The sequence below is a fragment of the Macaca mulatta genome, chromosome 6 (genome assembly GCF_049350105.2).
Source record: "Macaca mulatta isolate MMU2019108-1 chromosome 6, T2T-MMU8v2.0, whole genome shotgun sequence".
NCBI lineage: Eukaryota > Metazoa > Chordata > Mammalia > Primates > Cercopithecidae > Macaca > Macaca mulatta.
In genome coordinates this window covers 1,850,314-1,869,929 of record NC_133411.1, presented here as the reverse complement: position 1 = coordinate 1,869,929, position 19,616 = coordinate 1,850,314, and the positions used below count along the sequence as shown (strand labels likewise).

Genomic DNA, 19,616 nt, shown 5'->3' with positions numbered 1-19,616 from the left:
GCGGTGTGATGTTGCTAATCACAGGTCTATTTTAGTGGGAAATGTGTAGGAATTTATAGTGTCTCTAGTGGTGGATATTAGACAGACTTATGGGGATATTCTGGTCTGCGTGTTTGCTGTGGGATGTTGAAGGGAATGGGTGGATTCAGGCTGACCAGCTGGAATGAAAGTGGGAATAGGGAGCAGGATTGCCCTTGTGAAGACCCTAATCCCCAGCGCCTCATTCAGTGGCTTGTATTAATTTTCCACTGGAGGCTGGGGCCGTTCCTTTGTATTATCCCACTAGCAAGCATCAAGGGTGCTTTCCATGTGAGACTCATGCCCAGGTGGTGTCTGTTGTGTGGTACACTTCTGAGCACTCACACAACCTCCCAGGAGCTACCTGTTCCTGGGATCTGCTGACAAGCAGAAACCATGGTAATGGTGCTTGCAGAACTTTGGAGCCTTCATGGCCTGTTGTGAGCTCCCCGCCAAAGTAAGACTCTGCTTTGCTGACAGGTGGTCTTTCCTTCCTCCTCTGCTTCCTAGCAGAGGGGATCATGAGGAGCTCCTGTCTCCCCGCCAGGGCTTGAGCCTGAGTCCTGCCGCTGTTTGGCATCTAGAAAGGACCTCGCCATCTGGGGTATCCCCAAAGCTGCTGGCCTCTTCCCTCCAGTGAGCACCAAGTAGTCTTCCTCCACAGTGGAGGTTGCAACAATACTCTGAGTTGCTTGTTTGACTAATTGTAAGCATTCATAGGTGTTCTAGTCTGTTCCGCCTGCTTCCACAGAAGTACCATGCACCAGGGGCTTAGGCAACAAACATGTATTTCTCACCATTCCAGAGCCTGGAAAGTCCCAGGTCAAGGCGCCGGCAGATCTGGTGTCTGGTGAGAGCCCCTTCCTGGTCCTCCGATGGCCTCCTCTGGTTGTCCTCACACACAGGGAGTTGAGAGTGAGGTCCGACTCGGATGCCTGTTCTAAAGACACTGGACGAATCCTGTCATCGGGGTCCCTCGTTCGTGAGCTGACACCAAAGGCTCTGCTTTATGACACACAACCCTCGGGTTAGGACTTTAGCGTGTGAATCTGGGGGACACGGGCACTCCGTCTACAGGAAGGGTCCTGTGGAACAACATCAAAGACGGGTGTGGAATAGAAGAAAAAGTCGGGGACAGAAAATATTTTCAACTATGAAACACGTGTGTGTGTGTGACAGAAGCAGACAGAACACAAAAATAGGTGTTGCAGTGCCGGAAGTACCGTGTGTGCATCTCAGCGAGGTGTGTGGACGTCTGCAACCAGTCTGAAATGCGGCAGACCAGGGCGATGGGCGGGCAGTTATGTGATGGGGCGGAGGACAATCGTTAGCCCTGGTGGCATCCAGGTGCTGGGTTCAGGTTTTTTTGTTTTTTGTTTTTTGTTTTTTTTCTGTAAAGCCTTTTCCAGTCTTGTTTATGTTTGAAATTTTAATAAAATGTTGGGAAAACCGTGCATATAGGAGACAAGTGGGATTAAATAATGTGTGTGTGTTTGTGTGTGTGCGCACGTCTAACTGATGGTCAAAAGATGGTGCATGTGGGGAGGTCTAGGCAGGCAGATCACGAGGTTAGGAGATCGAGACCATCCTGGCTAACATGGCAAAACCCTGTCTCTACTAAAAATACAAAAAATTAGCCTGGTTTGATGGCACCACCTGTAATCCCGTTACTCGGGAGGCTGAGGCAGGAGAATCTCTTGAACCCAGGAGGTGGAGGTTGTAGTGAGCCAAGATCGTGCCACTGCACTCCAGCCTAGGCAACAGAGCAAGACTACGTCTCAAAATTAATTAATTAATTAATTTTTTAAAAAGGTGGAGCACGAGAGTGTGTTGGAGACACATTCAAATGTCCAAGGAGAACTGAGTGAGGGAGCCTGCAAGTGGGGCAGGGCTGGGAGCACTGAGGACACAGCACAGGATGTGTGGGCAGGTCTGGACCCATACCCAGAGGTCAGCTCGGGCAGAGCAGAGGAGCTCGGAGAGGAAAGGAAGGCAGATGCAGCTACCATCGGGCTGTCTCTGTGCACTGAGAGCTGAGCACTCACACACCCAGCAAAGGGTGTAAGGCTAAGGGCGCAGGTCCTCACAGACGTCCCGCGTCTGCACTGAGAGCTGAGCACTCACACACCCAGCAAAGGGTGTAAGGCTAAGGGCGCAGGTCCTCACAGACGTCCCGCGTCTGCACTGAGAGCTGAGCACTCACACACCCAGCAAAGGGTGTAAGGCTAAGGGCGCAGGTCCTCGCAGACGTCCTGCGCGCTCGCTCCCAAGAGGCTGCGCAGCGAGAGGGAGGCTGCACAACTTGACCCCTCCCATCCCCATCAGGCTGCAGTGCCCAGTTTTCCTTCTGTGGCCCCAGAGATTCAGAAGGACCCACCTGAAGATCTAAGGTTTGTCTTTCACTCCACTTAGGAGAGCCCCATTCTGACCATGGAAGGTCACACCCTGGCCCTTAACTCCAGTGGCCACAGTCAAGGAGAGTCTGATGGGGACTGGCCTGCACCCCCAGACCCGGCCTGTGAGCTGCTTCTCTTAGCTGCGGGCTCAGTCCAGGACCTGCGTCTGATCCTGCTGCTCTAATATCCCCCAGAGGCATCCCAGGCCCCCGTCTCTCACTCTTTGCAGGAATCCAAAGCTCCTCTTAGCAGAGCGATCAGGAGCTAATTGGCACCGTAACCTGCATTTGGACTTTGGCATCAGACAGACCTGGGTTCTAGGCCAGTGTGGAGATGCTGCTGGTTCTGTAACCTCGTAAGTTTTTAATCCACTCCGAGCCCCTATTCCTCACAAGGATATGAGGGATATTCATATCGCTTCCCAAGAAGGTCATGTGTGAGCTCCTGGAGTTGTGAACGTCACTGCCAGCGTCTGGCGTAGTGAATGGTAGTTGCCTCTTTCCCCTTGTTTTGGATCCCAGGTGCCCAGAGTCACACTAATCCCAATCCTGGGTAGGAACACTGATGCATCCTTGATCTGAGTGACCTGCTTCCTTCACTGACTCTGTATTTTGTTTATTTATGATAATGGAGGAAGCACCAAAAACAAAAGCAGAGTCTGACATCGTTTTTGTCTGCTGTCAGGGCCCCCATTCCAAGTCCTTGCACCCCGCTCATGTTCTTCATTCTCTTGCTTGCCTTTAAATTTTGTTCCTTAGATGGATGTGTGTGTGTGTGTGTGTGTGTGTGTGTGTGTGTGTGTATAGAGAGAGAGATGTATAATATTCCTGAAGAGTACATACATGCAATACATTGGTTACTTTTTCCTTTTTCTTTTTTTTTTTTTAACAGAAAGGACGTTGTATGTATGTAATATCTGGAATCTTTGGGGAATCACTTTCTTCACTTAATACTGAATTGTCAAGGTCTGTCCATACTGCGTGTCGCTGTAGTCTGTTCGCGTTTGCTTCTGTGGCTGTTCCACCCCATACCGCACTTAATTACCCGCTCTGCTATGGTTGGGCATGGAGACGGTTTCCAGTTTTTCGCTACCCGGCTGTGCAGCTCAATCTTGACAGATCTCCTGTTGTACAGGTGCAACCATTTCTCCCGGGGCTATTCCTAGTGGTGCAATTGCTAGAATGTCCAGCTCTCAGAGATAAGGCCACTATTTTTTAAAGGTGTTGCACATGTTACACTCTCACAGCAGGCTATAAGAAGTCCTATTGCTTCGTGTCCTCTCCACACTTGGAATTGACAGTCGAATAGTGTGAACTGGTGGCTTATTGTGGCCTCCTCCAGTATTTTCCTGATTATTAATGAATCTGAACACATGTGAGCCATGCGAGTTTTCTCTTCCATGAAGCACTTGCTCATGTCCCTAGTCCATTTTTCCATTGGACTCTTTGTGCTTCTCATTGATTTATATGAGTTTTTATATATTCTTTATACACACCTTTTGTCAGTTGGGTGAATTACAGATAGAGTCTGTCCATGTGCAGCTTAACTCCATGCTTAATTTAATATGCCATTCTAGAAACCAGATCATGCATTACAATATAGTCATGTTTATTCATATTGTAAAAGGAATGCTTTTAGTTCTTGATTAATGAATCTTTCCACCAAAATATCTAAAAGATAGCCATCTGTTATTTCTACTAAAGGTTTTAAGTTTTGATTTTGAGAGCCAAGTCTTTATCTTTTGTTGATTTCAGTGTATGGTGTGAGGTAGAGATCTAACTTCATTCTTTCCTCTATGGATTTGTATTGTTTCCAGCTCCATTCATTGATCCCCACTGGCATAAAAAGCTACCTATGTCCTCAGCTCCATTTATGCGCATACTTGAGTCTATTTCTGGGCTGTGTAGTCAATTCCACTTGTCAGTTTGTCTATCCCTGCACTAATTTCTTGTCATCTTACTTCCCATAGCTTCATAAGTTCTGAGAAGTAAGTACTTCATCTCTCTCCCACAAAAGACTCTAGTTATTCAGTATTATGGTCACAAACCCCACTCTTTCCTTTCTAGCGCGTCCCCCATTCTCCCACCTGCCATACCTCTGGTATCCTGACATCAGACCCTTCTTATCTCCTGTGGGTTGGCAGAGGCTAGCTGCTTGCTGTGTGGGGTCAGCAACATGTTCCATATATGGACACTTAGCTACCACCCTTGTGCTTAACCTCACATCCCAACCCCATCCTCACTCCTCCCCCTTTCCCCTGGGACCCACCGTATCTTGGGGCCCTGGAGCTTCTCCATTACTTGGTAGGGAAGACAACCTCCTTTAACTCAGCATCTTTGTCCACATTCAGCTTTTTAAAAATCCAATCTCCCAATCTCTGATTTTTAATTAAAAAGTTCAAGCTATATATATATATATATATAATGTTTAAAGTAATTACTGATAAGAAATGATTCACTTCTGCTATTTAGCTTTTTGCATTCTGTATATCATATATATTTTTTATTTCTCAATTCCTGCCCATTTAAAAATTCTTTAGTTGAATGTTTATAATGTTCCATTTTGATCCCTTTGTTCTTTCCTTTTTGTACATTTTCTAATTATCTTCCGAATGGTTACATTGGGGATAATAATTAATGTCTTAAACTTATAACACCCTAGTTTGAATACCAACTTAGAATTTTTTTTTTGAGACAGGACTCAGTCTGTTGCCCAGGCTGGAGTGCATAGTCTTAATTCACTGCAATCTCCTACTCCTGGGCTCAAGCAATCTTTCCACCTCAACCTTCCAAGTAACTAGGACTACAGGCACACATCACCACACTTAGCTAATTTTAAATTGTTTTTTGTGGAAATGGGGTATCACTATATTGCCCAGGCTGGACTTGAACTCCTGGTCTCACACGATCCTCCCACTTTAGCCTCCCAAAGGCTGGGATTACAGGTGTAAGCCACTACAGTCAGCTCCAACTTAGTTTCAATAGTACACAAACACTGCTTTTATCTATTTCCATCCATCACCCTCTATATTGCTGTTGTCAATGATTACATCTTTATACAGTGTGTGCCCATTAACAATGTTTATAGTTATTGTATTATACATTTGACTTTTAAATTTTATAGAAAAAAAAGAGTTATAAGCCAAAAGTACAATATTATTGACTTGTATATTTACCTATGTTCTCTATTTCTTTACCAATGTTGTTTGTTTATTTGTATGGTTTTGAGTTACTGTCTAGTGTCTCTTCATTTAAGACTAAATAATTTCTTTAACGTTTCTTTTAGGGTAGGTCTACTGGTAATGAATTCCCTCAACTTTTGTCTATCTGAGAATGTCTTAGTTATTGCTTCATTCTGGAAGGATAGATTTGTCACATACAGAATTCTTGGTTGACAGGTATTTTCCCCCTTCCAGGGCATTTAAATATGTCACCCCACTGCCTTTGAGCCTCCTTAGTTTCTATTGGGAAATCACCTGATAATTTTATTAAGGACCCTTGATTGTGATTAGTCACTTCTCTCTGCCTGCCTTCAAAATTCTCTCATTGTATATGTCTTGACAATCTAACTGTAATGTGTCTTGGCATAGATCTTTTGGCGTATAGCCTGCTTGGAATTCGTTGAGCTCCTTGGATGTGTAGATTCATTTCTTTAATTAGATTCAGAAAGTTTTCAGCCATTATTTCTTTAAATACAGTAGTCTCCTGCTCCACCATTATCTGTGGGGGATACGTTCCAAGAATCCCAGTGAATATCTGAAACTGTAGATTGTACCACACTCTATACAGTATGTTTTTTTTCCTGTACATTAATGGGCAGATAGTGTATACAGCATGGATATGCTGGACAAAGTGATTATTCATGTCCTGCGTGGGCAGAGCAGGGCAGAATGACATTTCATCATGCTACTCAGAACTACACACAATTTAAAACTTGTGAATTGTTTATTTCTGGAATTTTCCATTTAATATTATTGGACTGTGGTTGCCCAAAGGTAACTGAAAGTGCAGAAAACAAAACGGCTGATAATGGGGGAACACTGTATTTTTCTGCCTCTTTCCTTCTCTTCTCCTTTGGAGACTCCTGTGTTGCATATGTTGGTACCCTTGATGGTATCTCACAGATCCTTCACGCTCTGTTCATTTTCCTTCATGCTTTTTTTTTCTGTTCCTCAGACAGGGTAATTTCAGTTGTCTTCAAGTTAGCTGATCCTTTCTTCTGCTTGCTCAAATCTGTTGAACTCTTTTAATGAACTTTTTATTTCAGTTATGTACTTTTCACCTCCAGTTTCTTTTTGATTTTTAAAAAATATATAATTTCTATCTCTATTAATAATCTAATTTGCTCATGTGTAATTTTCCTATATTATTTAGTTATTTGTCAGTGACTTCCTTTAGTTCACTGAGCATATTTAAGACAGCTGCTTTAATGTCTTTGACTAATAATTCAAATGTCTGAGCTTTTACAGACATAGTTTATGCCAAGTTCTTTTCTTCTGTGAATAGGCCATATTATTCTGTTTCTTTATATGTTCTATAATTTTTTGCTAAAAACTGGATATTCTGAGTATCATAATGTGGTAACTCTTAAAATCAAGGGCTTCTCCTCCTCTGGGACTGTGGATTTTCTCTTGAAAAGGCTGGATCCATCAGTTTGTGACTTTTTCAAACTGCTTTTGCAAAATGTGTATTTCTTGTCACTGAAGTTGCTCTTCCTTTATCTGTATGACCAGTTAGTGAACTACCAAAGATTTCCTCAAATATCCAGCTACAAACAAGGGGGAAGGTCTGTCTCTTTAAATCTTCCAGTGGACGCTGCTGGAGGAAGCCACTGCTGCCAAGTAGATCAAAACCAAGGCAAGTCTCCGTATTGATCCCTCAGGCACCACCAGACTGACCAAAATGTACCACGTCAAATTTTTTGAGGACAAGGTCCCTGATGCTCACTCTGACATCAGCCAGCTGCTCCAGGAATGTGGGTTGCTACTCTTATAGGCACAGCAGGACTAAGAAATGGAGGCGGTAGCTGGCTCGTGTCCACCACTCACAAAGGACTAGCAGCTCGCTCTTTCGCTCTTTCTTTCTTTCTTCTTTCTTTTCTCTCTCTTTTTTTTTTTTTAAAGACAATCTTGCTCTATCACCCAGGCTAGAGTGCAGTGGCGCAATCTCCACTCACTGTAAGCTCCACCTCCCGGGTTCACACCATTCTCCTGCCTCAGCCTCCTGAGTATCATGGACTACAGGCGCTTGCCACCACACCCAGCTAATTTTTTTGGTTTGTTTTGTTTGTATTTTTAGTAGAGATGGAGCTTCACCATATTAGCCAGATGGTCTCGATCTCCTGACCTCGTGATCGGCCCACCTCGGCCTCCCAAAGTGCTGGGATTACAAGCATGAGCCACTGCACCAGGCCCAGCTTCCCCTTTCTTCAAGCATTCTCCCATAGATGCCTGACCAGGTTCCAGAGTTTCCAAATAATTCATTGCAATTACTCTTTATAGCTCAATGGTTGTTCCAGTGGAAGGACCAGCCTCTATAGCTTCCTACAATACCATTTTGTCCTTAGGTAAACTACTTCTGCATTTTTATATACAGACTTAAACACAGTTTTACAACATTATCTACATTCTTCCCCACCGACCTTCATTTCACAATCCTCCACTATTTCACCTATCATACTTTGTCATACTTTTATTTTCACTTCAAATTAATATTTTATTTTCTCTATATCCTCAGTAATTTTTGGATTAGTTTGGTGGTACCTTAGCTCTCCTTTGCTTATTGAGCCCTGTCACTTCCTTCTGTACATTTTTTTCCTTGCACTTTTCTGTGTCTACCAAGACTACTGCGCCCACTGCAATAATCTGGTGGCAGACACTCCCATTGTTGCCTATGGTGTGGGAAGTTTTGCAGCAGCAGTCACTGCCTGGCTGCTCAGCCTGCAAGTCCCCCAGCTAATTGTCCCATCAGGAGCCCTGCCCAGCGGAGCATCCACTGCTCCTCACTGGCGATTCCTGGGGGGCTCTTCCAGGTTCTGCAGCACATCCTGACCGAACCTTCTGCATCAGCTTCCATTTGCATTCTTTCCTTCTAGGAGACATCATTTCTGATCCAACAAAGGCTTCCCTTCTTGCTTTTCTTTGATGTCCTCTCTTTACTCATTTATGGATCCATTTATATCCTGATTGTAATTAGTAAGGATTGGATCAGAGAAGGGAGACTTTAGCATGTGATAGATACGCTGTTTTGATTTAGAAGTATCCTAGTGACTTTTTTGCTTGTGGGTCTTTCAAAAACGTTCAAAGCAATATTTTGCACATTTCTGGTCACTAATTCCTGACATATTCAGCATTGCAAGTTAAGATAAGCCTGAACTCCAAACCTTTGCAGAGTCTGGGCAGCAACACGGTCACTTCTCCTGCCAGCTGGCCAGCACGTATAAACAGTCAAGTTCTTGGATGGCTGCGCTAGTGTAGCATCAGGGCAGAGAGCAAAACACCTGTACCCAAGATGTGGGTGTAAAAACACTTAAGGCTCCCTGACAGCCAGAACTCGCCACAATCAAGCAAGAGTTGTGAGAAGGTGCCAGGCATGGGATGACCTCTTGTGGGCCCATATTTCCCCACTTTTCATGCTAGAAATCCAAACCAGCCTCCTTGGCTACCACAAGACCCTCTTATTGATCAGGGAAAACACACTTTATCTCGCTGTATCAGCACACATGCAGAAGAAGAAAGCAACATTCTTCCAGCAGTGCGGTCTTATCACCATCTTCACAAAAATGAAGGCTCCGAAACTCAGAGAGGTGAAGCGATTGCCTCCGTCACAAGCTCATCTCTAAACTGTACTCTCGTTGACACATTTTGTCCACTTCGGCAGTATAACAAATATTACATCACACGTTCTCTGTTGTTTCTCTTTCTGAATACTGCAAACAGGCCGCAACAAGAAAGAAGACAGCCCATGAAAACCGACAGCGCTGAAAGTGAAGCCTGAGATTCAGGTAAGGTATGTGGCAGTACGGGTCGTGTTGAAATCTGCCCAGGTTTGGTTCTCTAGAGAGTGCAATATCTTCTTTAAAAAATCACCAGTGCAAACTCAAGGGCTAGGATGCTTGCTGTTTCCTTGTCTCTTAATGTCAACAGTAACCCCAGAATGTGAGCCATGTGTCCGTCTGTAGAAGTAGTGCATGGCAGATGAGGTATGAAAATATCAATTCATCTTTATTTTCTCGGCAGTAAACAATGTATAAATTGTAGACTGCTCATTTTCATACTTGCTTTTAAGTCTAAACTAAGAATTATTTTCACCCAATTGTACTAATCTAAGAACTTTAAATAATGAACACCTGCCATTTTAAGATGATTTCTATTAGAAGCCTCTGACCCTACCTATCCAAGCTTTCTGCTCAAACCTTTAGGACGATCCATAGAATGCAGCGAAATTTAACTGTGAAACAAATGATCATTGACTTCCAGAATCAGGGGGAAAGTTTACTCACTAGAAGGCTAAAGGAATTTGCTATGAGGCACACACATGAGTTGGGAAACCATCCAGCCATGCTCTCCCATCAGAATAGGAAGCTGAGCACTTGAAAACAGAGGAGCATGCTCTCCCTCTACTTCTGTATCCCCTCAGCTAAGAAACACGAGACATGATTGTATCTGAAAATGAGACCTCAGCCCTTTCTCTAAGCTGTTACCTGTGCTTTCCAAGGCAAGGCAAGCTCCTTTGCACCCTGAACTCTACCATTCAGTACCTGCTGTCTCACAATGCTTCAGAGAAGCACCTCGCAAAAACCAGCTGGACAGGAAAAGGGTATAGGGCACACTGAATCCTCAAAGGCATGATCCATACAAGAAAAGTCCTGTGATCGGGGAAAACATCAAGAGCCCTGGGATCCTCAGAGTTCCTGTGCTCCCGGCAGCTTCCCACAGCTGGCTGGGTGCCTTGGAACCCTGAGGAAGGTCAAGGTCTCCCAGCAGCACAGCCCTGACCAGCACCCTAGAGGACAAGAGGGCAGGACTGATGGTTCTGTGTATATCCTGTGAAAATGTTGCAGAACTGGGAATAGACATCACCAGGAAAGCCCAGAGAGACAGCAAACCTAGGAAAATTGTTCTCTAGAAAAACAGTGTTTGAGATGCATAGCACAGGGGCTTAATGAGGCAGGACCAAAATCATAATTGGAGACAAGCTGAGATGAGAAGACAAATCCCCTGAGATCAAAGGGGAGCTGAATGAGATATGGAAAGATTGCAAGAAACTGACCATGAAATTGCAAAATTAAAATCAAGGAAAGATGAAGTAAACTGGTGCTGTAAAAACTGTCTCAGTGATATGAAGGACAAACTTAAGAAGCTACAACTTGAGCTCATGTAGGATGTCTACAGAACAGCACCTGATTCTACGTGCTTCTCCCACCATTCCCTCTGTGTGCAACAGTGAAACGGCTGAGGAGTAGCAGAGCCCGAGAAGTGGAGCTGGACACTTGGCTGAAGCGTCAACTTGCAAATCATCTGCAAACAACTGACAGCTGCTGTGGACATCCTTCCATGTGAGCATCAAATGGAGCCGTGGACTCCCTGCCGTGAGCAACAGTGGCTAACATTGATGGACACAAGCGGTGTCTTTGTCCATTGGTGTTACTACAAAGAGACACTTGAACCTGGGTAATTTGTAAAGAAAAAAAGTGTATTTGGCTTGTGATTCTGATGACTGAAAAGTTCAAGATTGAGCTGTGTATGCGGTGATGGTCTCAGTCTTCTTCCGCCAACAGCAGAAGGTGAAGGGAGCTGACATGTGCAGAGATCACATGGAGAGAGGGGAGGCGAAGGGGTGGAGGAGGCTCCAGGCCCTTTTCAACAAGAGCCCATGCGTTGGTTAGAGCAAGAACTGCTGGAGCTGAACTCACTCCCTTCAGAGGGAGGGCTTTACTCTCTTCGTAAGGGGTCCACCCCCATGACACAAACACCTCCTGTGAGGCCCCATCTCCAACACTGGAGATCAAATTTCAACATAAGGTTTGGAAGGGTCAGATGTCCAAACCATAGCAAACAGCAAGTTCCCATGGCAGAGCTTGATTAGTGATTGAAACAAGATGATTCAGTGTGTTTTATAGAAGCTCAAACTCAGCCAACCACAGCTTGTCTGCTGAAGTTACTGATAATTGCATGTTCTTTATCGTTTGCATTATGTTTGAATGAGGCTAAATCATTTCTAAAGCAACTGGTCTTCCTGGAGTGCTTCTGAAATGATTTAGCCTCATTAAAAAAAAAAAAAATATTCACCTCTAAAGTTTTAAACAGCAGATGTTGGCTGTGATAACATCTTACAGTTGTGAATTACCGCAGCCCACATGAAACACGTCTTCAGTATATACCTTCCACTTCTCCAAGTGCCTGTGGGTAGGAGTCAGTCACTCCTATCTCTAGAAAAGGAGATGGTGGTTAAGAGAGTTGTCTGATTTTTACATAATCCCAGAAAGGACTTAAGGTAGATTTTAAAGATCGTGGAATACAGACTGATGGCATAAAGGGAAAAGGAAGGGGAAAGAAAGAAGGTAGTGATATGAAGCCTGAGGTTCTAGTCATGTGGCAAGTCACTTACAAGGATCGGACAATGCTCTGAAAACTGAGGAAGTTAGGGGGTTGTGTGTGTGCGTGCGTGTCCGAGGAAGTTAGGGTTGTGTGTGTGCGCGTGTGCGTGTCCGTGTCCATGTGAATGCGAGAAGTTAGGGGGTGTGTGCGCGTGTGTGTCCACGTCCATGTGAGTGTGAGAGTAAGTATTCTTAAAGGCATCAATGAACTGAGGCGACATAAGGAATTCTAAGGCTAGGGTTGAAGGCACAGAGGAACCCAGAGAGAAACCCAGTGGGGAGTGCAGCTGGCCTTTGCCCCGAGGGCGTTTGGGAAACCTGGTGAACTTCATTTTCAGCTTTACAAGAGTAAGAAAGAGAAGATCAAGCTGAGAGCACAGCCAAAATGGCAAGCCAATCAGTAATCTCTTAAAGTTGGCACCCCCAGATGGCGGTACCCTCATTGCAGTGGCAAAGTAGAAGCAACTCACTTCTCCACCCGCAAAGAAATCAGGAGTGATCCGTCATCTCGAGCCCTAGAGCTGAAAGAAAGAAAAAACACTGCCGAGTATTTGGAGCAACAGGTTGTCCCTAACTGTGTGCGAGGTGAGTGACTGAAACTCCCCAAGCTGAGAGTTTAATGTAGAGTGATTCTGCACTGATCATTCCCAGGGGCCAAGCATCATTCCTTATGAGTAACAAACCTTCATCCTAAGGCTCAAAGATTTCTTACAAATAAAACTACAAGCAAATGAGCAACTCTCAATGAAAAATAACTCACCACACGTGAAAACAAAGCACTATGAGTGAGAAGCAACAGAAACCATAGTAGAAACAGAGACACAAATACTTCAGATATTGAATTTGTCCGACCAAAACATAAAGAAAGAAAACACAAACTCAAAAATATCTGGAGGGAACAGAAAACTGTTTTTTAAATTATCAAGCAGATTTGGAAAAATACTAAATAAAACTAATACAAATGAGAAGTATCACTGATTTTTTTTAACTTGATGGATGGATTTGACAACAAATTAGACATTAATGTCAAAGACATTAATGAGAATATAGTTTGAAGACTATGTTATGTTTAGTTAGAGTTCCAGAAAGAGAAAAGAGAGAAAATTGGGAAGAGGTCGTATTTAAGGAGATTTGGCTGAGAATTTGCCAACATTGTTAGAAGACACCAACTCACAGATTTATAAAGTGCAGTGAATCCAAGAAGGGTAAATAAAATTCTAGACACAACATTATTCAATTGATGAATGCCTTAAAGAAAAAATTTATATACATACATATGTATTTTTTAAGAAAAAAAATATATACAATCTTTTTTTTTTTTTCTTTTTAGACAGAGTCTCGCTCTGTCACCCAGGCTGAAGTGCGGTGGTGTGATCTCGGCTCACTGCAAGCTCCACCTCCTGGGGTCACGCCATTCTCTTGCCTCAGCCTCCCAAGTAGCTGGGACTACAGGTGCCCGCCACCACGCCCGGCTAATTTTTTTGTATTTTTAGTAGATATGGGGTTTCACCATATTAGCCAGGAAGATCTCAATCTCCTGACCTCGTGATCCACCCGCCTTGGCCTCCGAAAGTGCTGGGATTACAGGCGTGAGCCACCGCACCAGGCCAAAAACTGTTTTTTAAAATATCTAGTGATAAAAGATGGGTTGTCTTTCAAAAAGATGCATTTCCCAAGAAGAACAATAGAAAATGGCCTATGTTGGTGATGCACTCATCTCTAAGCTTTCTGGAAGGATGGGGAGGGCAGGAGCCTTGCTCAGGAGGACTCTCACTAGACCCAGCTGGGAGTGGGGCTAAGCCAAGGTGATGATCTTCCCGGAAGCCAGCCCTGCCTCTCCAGGGAAGAGGGTAAAAGCCACTGGTGGGTTTCCATCACAAGTAGATCTGAGCTCCGTCCCTGGTGGCTGCTCAAAGAGTGACTTTGTTTTGTCCTGCAGAAGCGGAGGTGCCCTGTGATCCAGGTCTTCCACCCTGAAACCTCACCCTGCATTAAAGTCCTGCCTGGAGAGTCTACCTTGCAAAGCCTTCTGCTCCTACACATGCTACAGTCTAGCAACGAGAGCCCATCATCTCAGAGCCTTGCAAAGCCTCCTGCTCCTACACATGCCACAGGCCAGCAGCCAGAGCCCATCATCTCAGAGGCCCCTGTATGTCCTTCGAAGGAACCAGGACCCTCACAGCCCAGCATCCATCACTGTCATCATCTTCATCACAACCAAAGAAGAGCAAGCCTGGCAGGCGGGGTTACATCTCCAGGACGATGGGCTGCCAGCAACTGCAGAGATGCGGCCACCTGCTTAACTGTGCTGTCCAGCCAGCCAGCCAGCTGCAGGGCCTCTTGCTGCTCAAGAAGAGCTGATGGGCCGGGCACGTTGGCTCACACCTGTGGGCACAGTACTGAGAAATGGGAGCACAGTGCTGAGAAATGGGAGCACAGTAGTGAGAAATGGGAGCACAGTCCTAGGAAATGGGAGCACATTACTGGGCAATGGGAGCACAAAGAATTGGGAAATGGGAGCATAGTACTGGGAAATGGGAGCCCATAATACTGGGAAATGAGAGCACAGTACTGCTAAATGGGAGCACATGGTATTGGGAAATAGGAACACAGTACTAGGAAACGGGAGCACAGAGTACTGGGAAATGGGAGCACACATTGGGAAATGGGAGCATAGTACTGGGAAATGGGAACACACAGTATTGGGCAATGGGAGCACGGTACTGGGAAATGGGAGCACGGTACTGGGAAATGGGAGCACAGTATTGGGAAATGGGAGCACAGTACTGGGAAATGGGAGCATAGTACTGGGAAATGGGAGCACAGTACTGGGATATGGAGTGCAGCACTGAGAAATGGGAGCACAGTACTGGGAAACCCCAGACCTGGATTCTGAGTTCTTCAGCCTAGCCCAGACTTCTTATCTTAGTAGACAACAAGAGTCAAGAGAAGACCAGAGAACTGCAGGCATCCTCTGTATTTTAATGAACTCTGCAATTTAGTCTGCAGTCATATTTTAAAAGATAATCAGTTTTCTAAATATATCTATAAGTTACTACATGCATTGGGCTGTTTTTGTGTTTCTGTAAAGAAATGCCTGAGGCTGGGTAATTTATTTTAAAAAGCAGGTTTAACTGGCTCACAGCCCTGCAGGCTGTACAGGAAGCACGGTGCTGGTATCTGCTTGGCTTCTGGTGAGGCCTCAGGAAGCTTCCATCGTGGCAGAAGGTAGGTTGGGAACCAACACATCATGCAGTGAGAGCAGGAGCAAGAGAGAGTGGTGGGGTTGGGGGGCGGGCATACATTTTTAAATGACCAGATCTCAAGTGAACTACCAGAGCAAGAACTCACTCATCACCAAGGGGATGGCACTAAACTATTTATGAGGAACCTGCTCCCATGATTCAAACACCTCCCAGCAGGCCCCACCTCCAACACTGGGGATTACATCTCAACATGGGACTTGGAGGGGACAAAAATCCAAGCTATATTATTCCACCCCTGGTCCCTCAAATCTCATGTCCAAATCACCTTGCAACATGCAATCATCCCTTCCCAGTAGTCCCTGAAAGTCTCAACTCATTCCAGGATCAACTCAATCAAAATGCTAAGTCCAAAGTCTCCGCTGAAGATGAGTTCCTTCCACCTATGAGCCTGTGAGATCGAAAACAAGTTATTTACTTCTCAGATACAATAGATACAATAATGGTACAGGTACTGGGTAAAGAGGCCATAGGCCCCAAGCAAGTCCAAAACTCAGCAGGGCAGACATTAAACCTTAAAGTTCCAAAATAATCTCCTTTGACTCCATGAGGCACACTGGTGTGAGGCGTGGGCTCCCAAGGCCTTGTACAGCTCCACCCCGGTGTCTTTGCAGCTTGTGGCCCCTGCAGCCAATCTCATGGGTTAGAGTTGAGTACTTGTGGCTTTTCCAGGCTGAGGCTGCAAGCTGCCAGTAGATCAAACATTCTGGGGTCTGGAGGGCAGAAGCCCTCTACCCACAGCTCCACTAGGCAGTGCCCTGGTGGGGACTCTGTGGGCTCCAACCCTACATTTCCTCCCAGCATTGCCCTCATAGAGTATCTCTGTGAGGGCTCTGCTGCTGCAGCAGGCTTCTGCCTGGGCAGCCAGGTTTTCCCACACATCCTCTGTAATCTAGAGGGAAGCCGCCAATCCCCCTTCACTCTTGCATTCTGTGTTCCTGCAGATTTCACACCACTTGGAAGCCACCAAGGCTTACCCTCTAGAGCGGCAGTCCACGCTGTACCTGGAGACTGTTGAACCACCACTGAACCACCTGAAGAAGTTGGGATACAGGTACCAGTGTCCCCAGGCTGCACAGGGCATCAGGGCCCTAGTCCTGGCCCATTAAGCCATTGATTTCTGCTTGGCCTCTGGGCCTGTGATGGGAGGGGCTGCTGCAAAGATCTTTGAAATGTCTTCAAGGTCGTTTTCCCATTGTCTTGGATATTAGCACTTGGCTCCCTTTTAGCCATGCAAATCTCTCTAATAAGTGGTTGCTTTGCAGCCTGTTTGGATTCCTGTCCTGAAAACATTTTTTCCTTTCTCTACCACATGGCTAAGCTGCAAAATTTCCAAACTTTTACACCCTGCTTTCCTTGTAGGTATAAATTCCAACTTGAAGTCATTCCTTTGCTCCCATATCTGATCACAGGTTGTTAGAAGCAGCCATGCCACTTCTGAATGTTTAGCTGCTTAGAAATGTCTTCTGCCAGACACCCTAGGTTACCATTCTTAAGTTCAGACTTCCACAGATCACTAGGACACAATTACAATGCAGCCAAGCTCTTTGCTAAGGCACAGGAGGGTGACCTCTGCTCCAGTTCCCAATAACTTCCTCCTGTTCATCTGAGACCTTGTCAGCCTGGCCTTCATTATCCATATTTCTATCTGCATTTTGGTTCCAGCCACTTATTAAGTCACTGAGTTCCAAACTTTCCCTCGCTTTTCTGTCTTCTTTTGAGCCCTCCAAAGTCTTCCAACCTCTGCTCATTACCCAGTTCCAAACCTGCTACCACATTTTCAGGTATCTTTAGAGCAGTGTCCTGCTCCTCAGTGCCAATTTTCTGAATGAACCCATTGTTGCATTGCTATAAAGAAATAACTGAACCCGGGTAATTGCTGACAAAAGACCTGAATCCATAGGTATTCATGATGAGTAATTGATGACAAACTGCACAAATGAAAATAAGAAATCCAGGCCTAGATACATTGTAGGGTAAGGCGGAACACAGAAGAAAATCTAACTTTAAAAACAACCAGAAAGAAACAACAAATCATCCACAGAAGGAAAGCAATTAGAGAGCAGATGTATTAACAGTAACAATAGTAGATAAATAGTAATATGTACAAAGTGTGACCAAAAAAAAAAAAAAAACAAAAAAAAACTTTTGACCTGGAATTATGTACCTAGCAACACTGTTTGTAGGAAAAAGAGCAAATTAATCATATTTTCAGGTAAATAAAAGCCAAGTTTACCACCAACAATCCTACACTAATGGGACGTCAAAAAAGATGTATTTATTGATGGAAAATGTGTAAAGCAAACACAGAGCCCACAGGAAATAATTTAGAAAAAATTATCACTTATGGAAGTTTTCAATGCAACTCTCAATCACTGTTAGGTCAACCGTATTTTTAAAATAATAAAAATATAGATTTGGACAACACCATTAACAGGCTTGATTTATGGGGCATCTGTGGAACTGGAAGCTCATTTATTATTAATAGAAAATATGCATTCTCCTTAGGCACACAAGGAATATTGCCCAAAACACGGCTTACTAGCCTCAACAAGTCTCAAATAACTTCTATGGGATGGACCAGTGTTTCCCTTTACATACTTTGACATTTTTCCTGTCTGCTTTTAAAATTTCTATTTATCACTGGGATTGAGCAATTTGATTATAATGAGACATGATATAATTTTATTCAATGGTACTTGTGCTTCAGGTGCATTGAACTTCTTGCATCTGTAGGTTTATAGTTAACATTAAATTTGGAAAAAAATGTTGTCATTATTTTTCCAAACATCCTTTTTAATGCACTACCCTCATTACTCATGTTTTCTTCTCTCCTTCAGGGACTTCAATTAAACATATATATTAAACATATATTAAGCCACTTGAAGTTGTCCCACAGATTACAGATTATTTGGCTTAATTTTTTTTAATCCTCTTTTGGTTTCATTTCAGATAGTTCATATTACTATGGTTTCACAATGAATAATCTTTTCTTCTTTAACATCTAATCTGCCATTAATCCCATGCAGTGCAGTTCTTATTTTATACATTGTAGCTTCCACCTCTAGAACAGTGATCCAGAGTGTTGTTATATCTTCCATGCCTCAAATTAGCTTTTACAATATGTGGAATACAGTTTTGATATTGTTTTAATGCCTTTGTGTCTGTTCTGGATCCGTTTTAATAGACTAATTGGTCTCCTTACGGCTCCTATTTTCCCACTTGTTTGTATGCCTAATATTTCTGATTGGATGTCAAAAATTGATGCCTTCTCTGGTGTTGGATATTTCTGGAGTCCTGTCAGTATTCCTGAGGATTTCACAGAACTGACAAAAGACACAAATCCACAGGTATATGATGAGTTAATTATGACAAGCTGCATAAATAAAAAGAAGGAATCCACACCTAGGTAAATCTTATTCGGGGATGCAGATAAGACAAAATCTCATTCTGAGATGCAGTTATTTAAGAACAGAGTTTTAAAGTGTTTATAGATGTAAGGGGTAGAAGTGCAGATTTCTTCCATGCATATATTGCATAGTGGTGACATCTGGGCTTTTAGTTTACCCATCGCCTGAATAGTGAACATTGTACTGAATAATTTTTCAACTCTCACCCCCTTCCACCCTCGCACCTTTTGGAGTGTTCAGTGTCTTATTATTCCACTCTATATGTCCATGTGTACACATTGTTTAGCTCCCACTTATATGTGAGAACATGTGGTATTTGACTTTTTGTTTCTGAGTTATTTCACTCAGGATAATGGCCTCTATCCATGTTGCTCAAAAGATATGATTTCATTCTTTATTATGAATGGGTAGTATTACCTTGTGTATATATGCTACATTTTCTTTAACCGGTCCTCCACTGATGGATGCTTAGGTTGATCCATTATCTTTTCTGTTGTGAATAGTGTTGTGATAAACATACAAGTGCAGGTGGTTTTTCATATAATTAAGTCTCTCCCTTTGGGTATATACCAAGTGGTAGAGTTGCTGAACCAAATAGTGGTTCTATTTTTAGTTCTTTGAGAAATCTCCATACTGTTTTCCAGAAAGATTATACTGATTTACATTCCCAGTAGCATTCCCCTTTCTCCACATCTTCACTAAAATCTCTTGTTTTTAGGCTTTAATAATAGCCATTCTGATTGGTCTAAGATGGTATCGCATTGTGATTTTAATTTGCCTTTCTCTGATAATTAGTGATGAGCATTTTTTCATGTTTTTTGACCACTTTTGTGTCTTCTTTGGAAAAATGTCTGTTCATATCCTTTGCCCACTTTTTAATGGGGTTATTTGGTTTGACTTCCTTGTAGATTCTGGATATTAGCCCTTTGTCA

General features: G+C 43.7%; 1 protein-coding gene across 20 annotated transcripts in view; it reads left to right on the top strand.

The window, feature by feature from the left end:
* Window positions 1-15,071, top strand: part of ZDHHC11 (zDHHC palmitoyltransferase 11) — a 141,764-nt gene extending 126,693 nt beyond the window's left edge. For 7 of the 20 annotated variants that reach the window (XM_078004564.1, XM_078004568.1, XM_078004558.1 and 4 more), the window contains 2 exons: window positions 9,352-9,416; window positions 13,951-15,071. In XM_078004564.1, the coding sequence (XP_077860690.1) occupies window positions 9,352-9,409 (58 nt within the window). In that variant the 3' untranslated portion in view covers window positions 9,410-9,416; window positions 13,951-15,071. Of the gene's footprint in view, window positions 1-9,351; window positions 9,422-10,858; window positions 11,157-12,438; window positions 12,577-13,950 lie in introns of those variants that run through there. The other 13 variants (XM_078004569.1, XM_078004560.1, XM_078004563.1 and 10 more) reach the window with 3 other exon arrangements.
* Window positions 15,072-19,616: the final 4,545 nt, after the last annotated feature.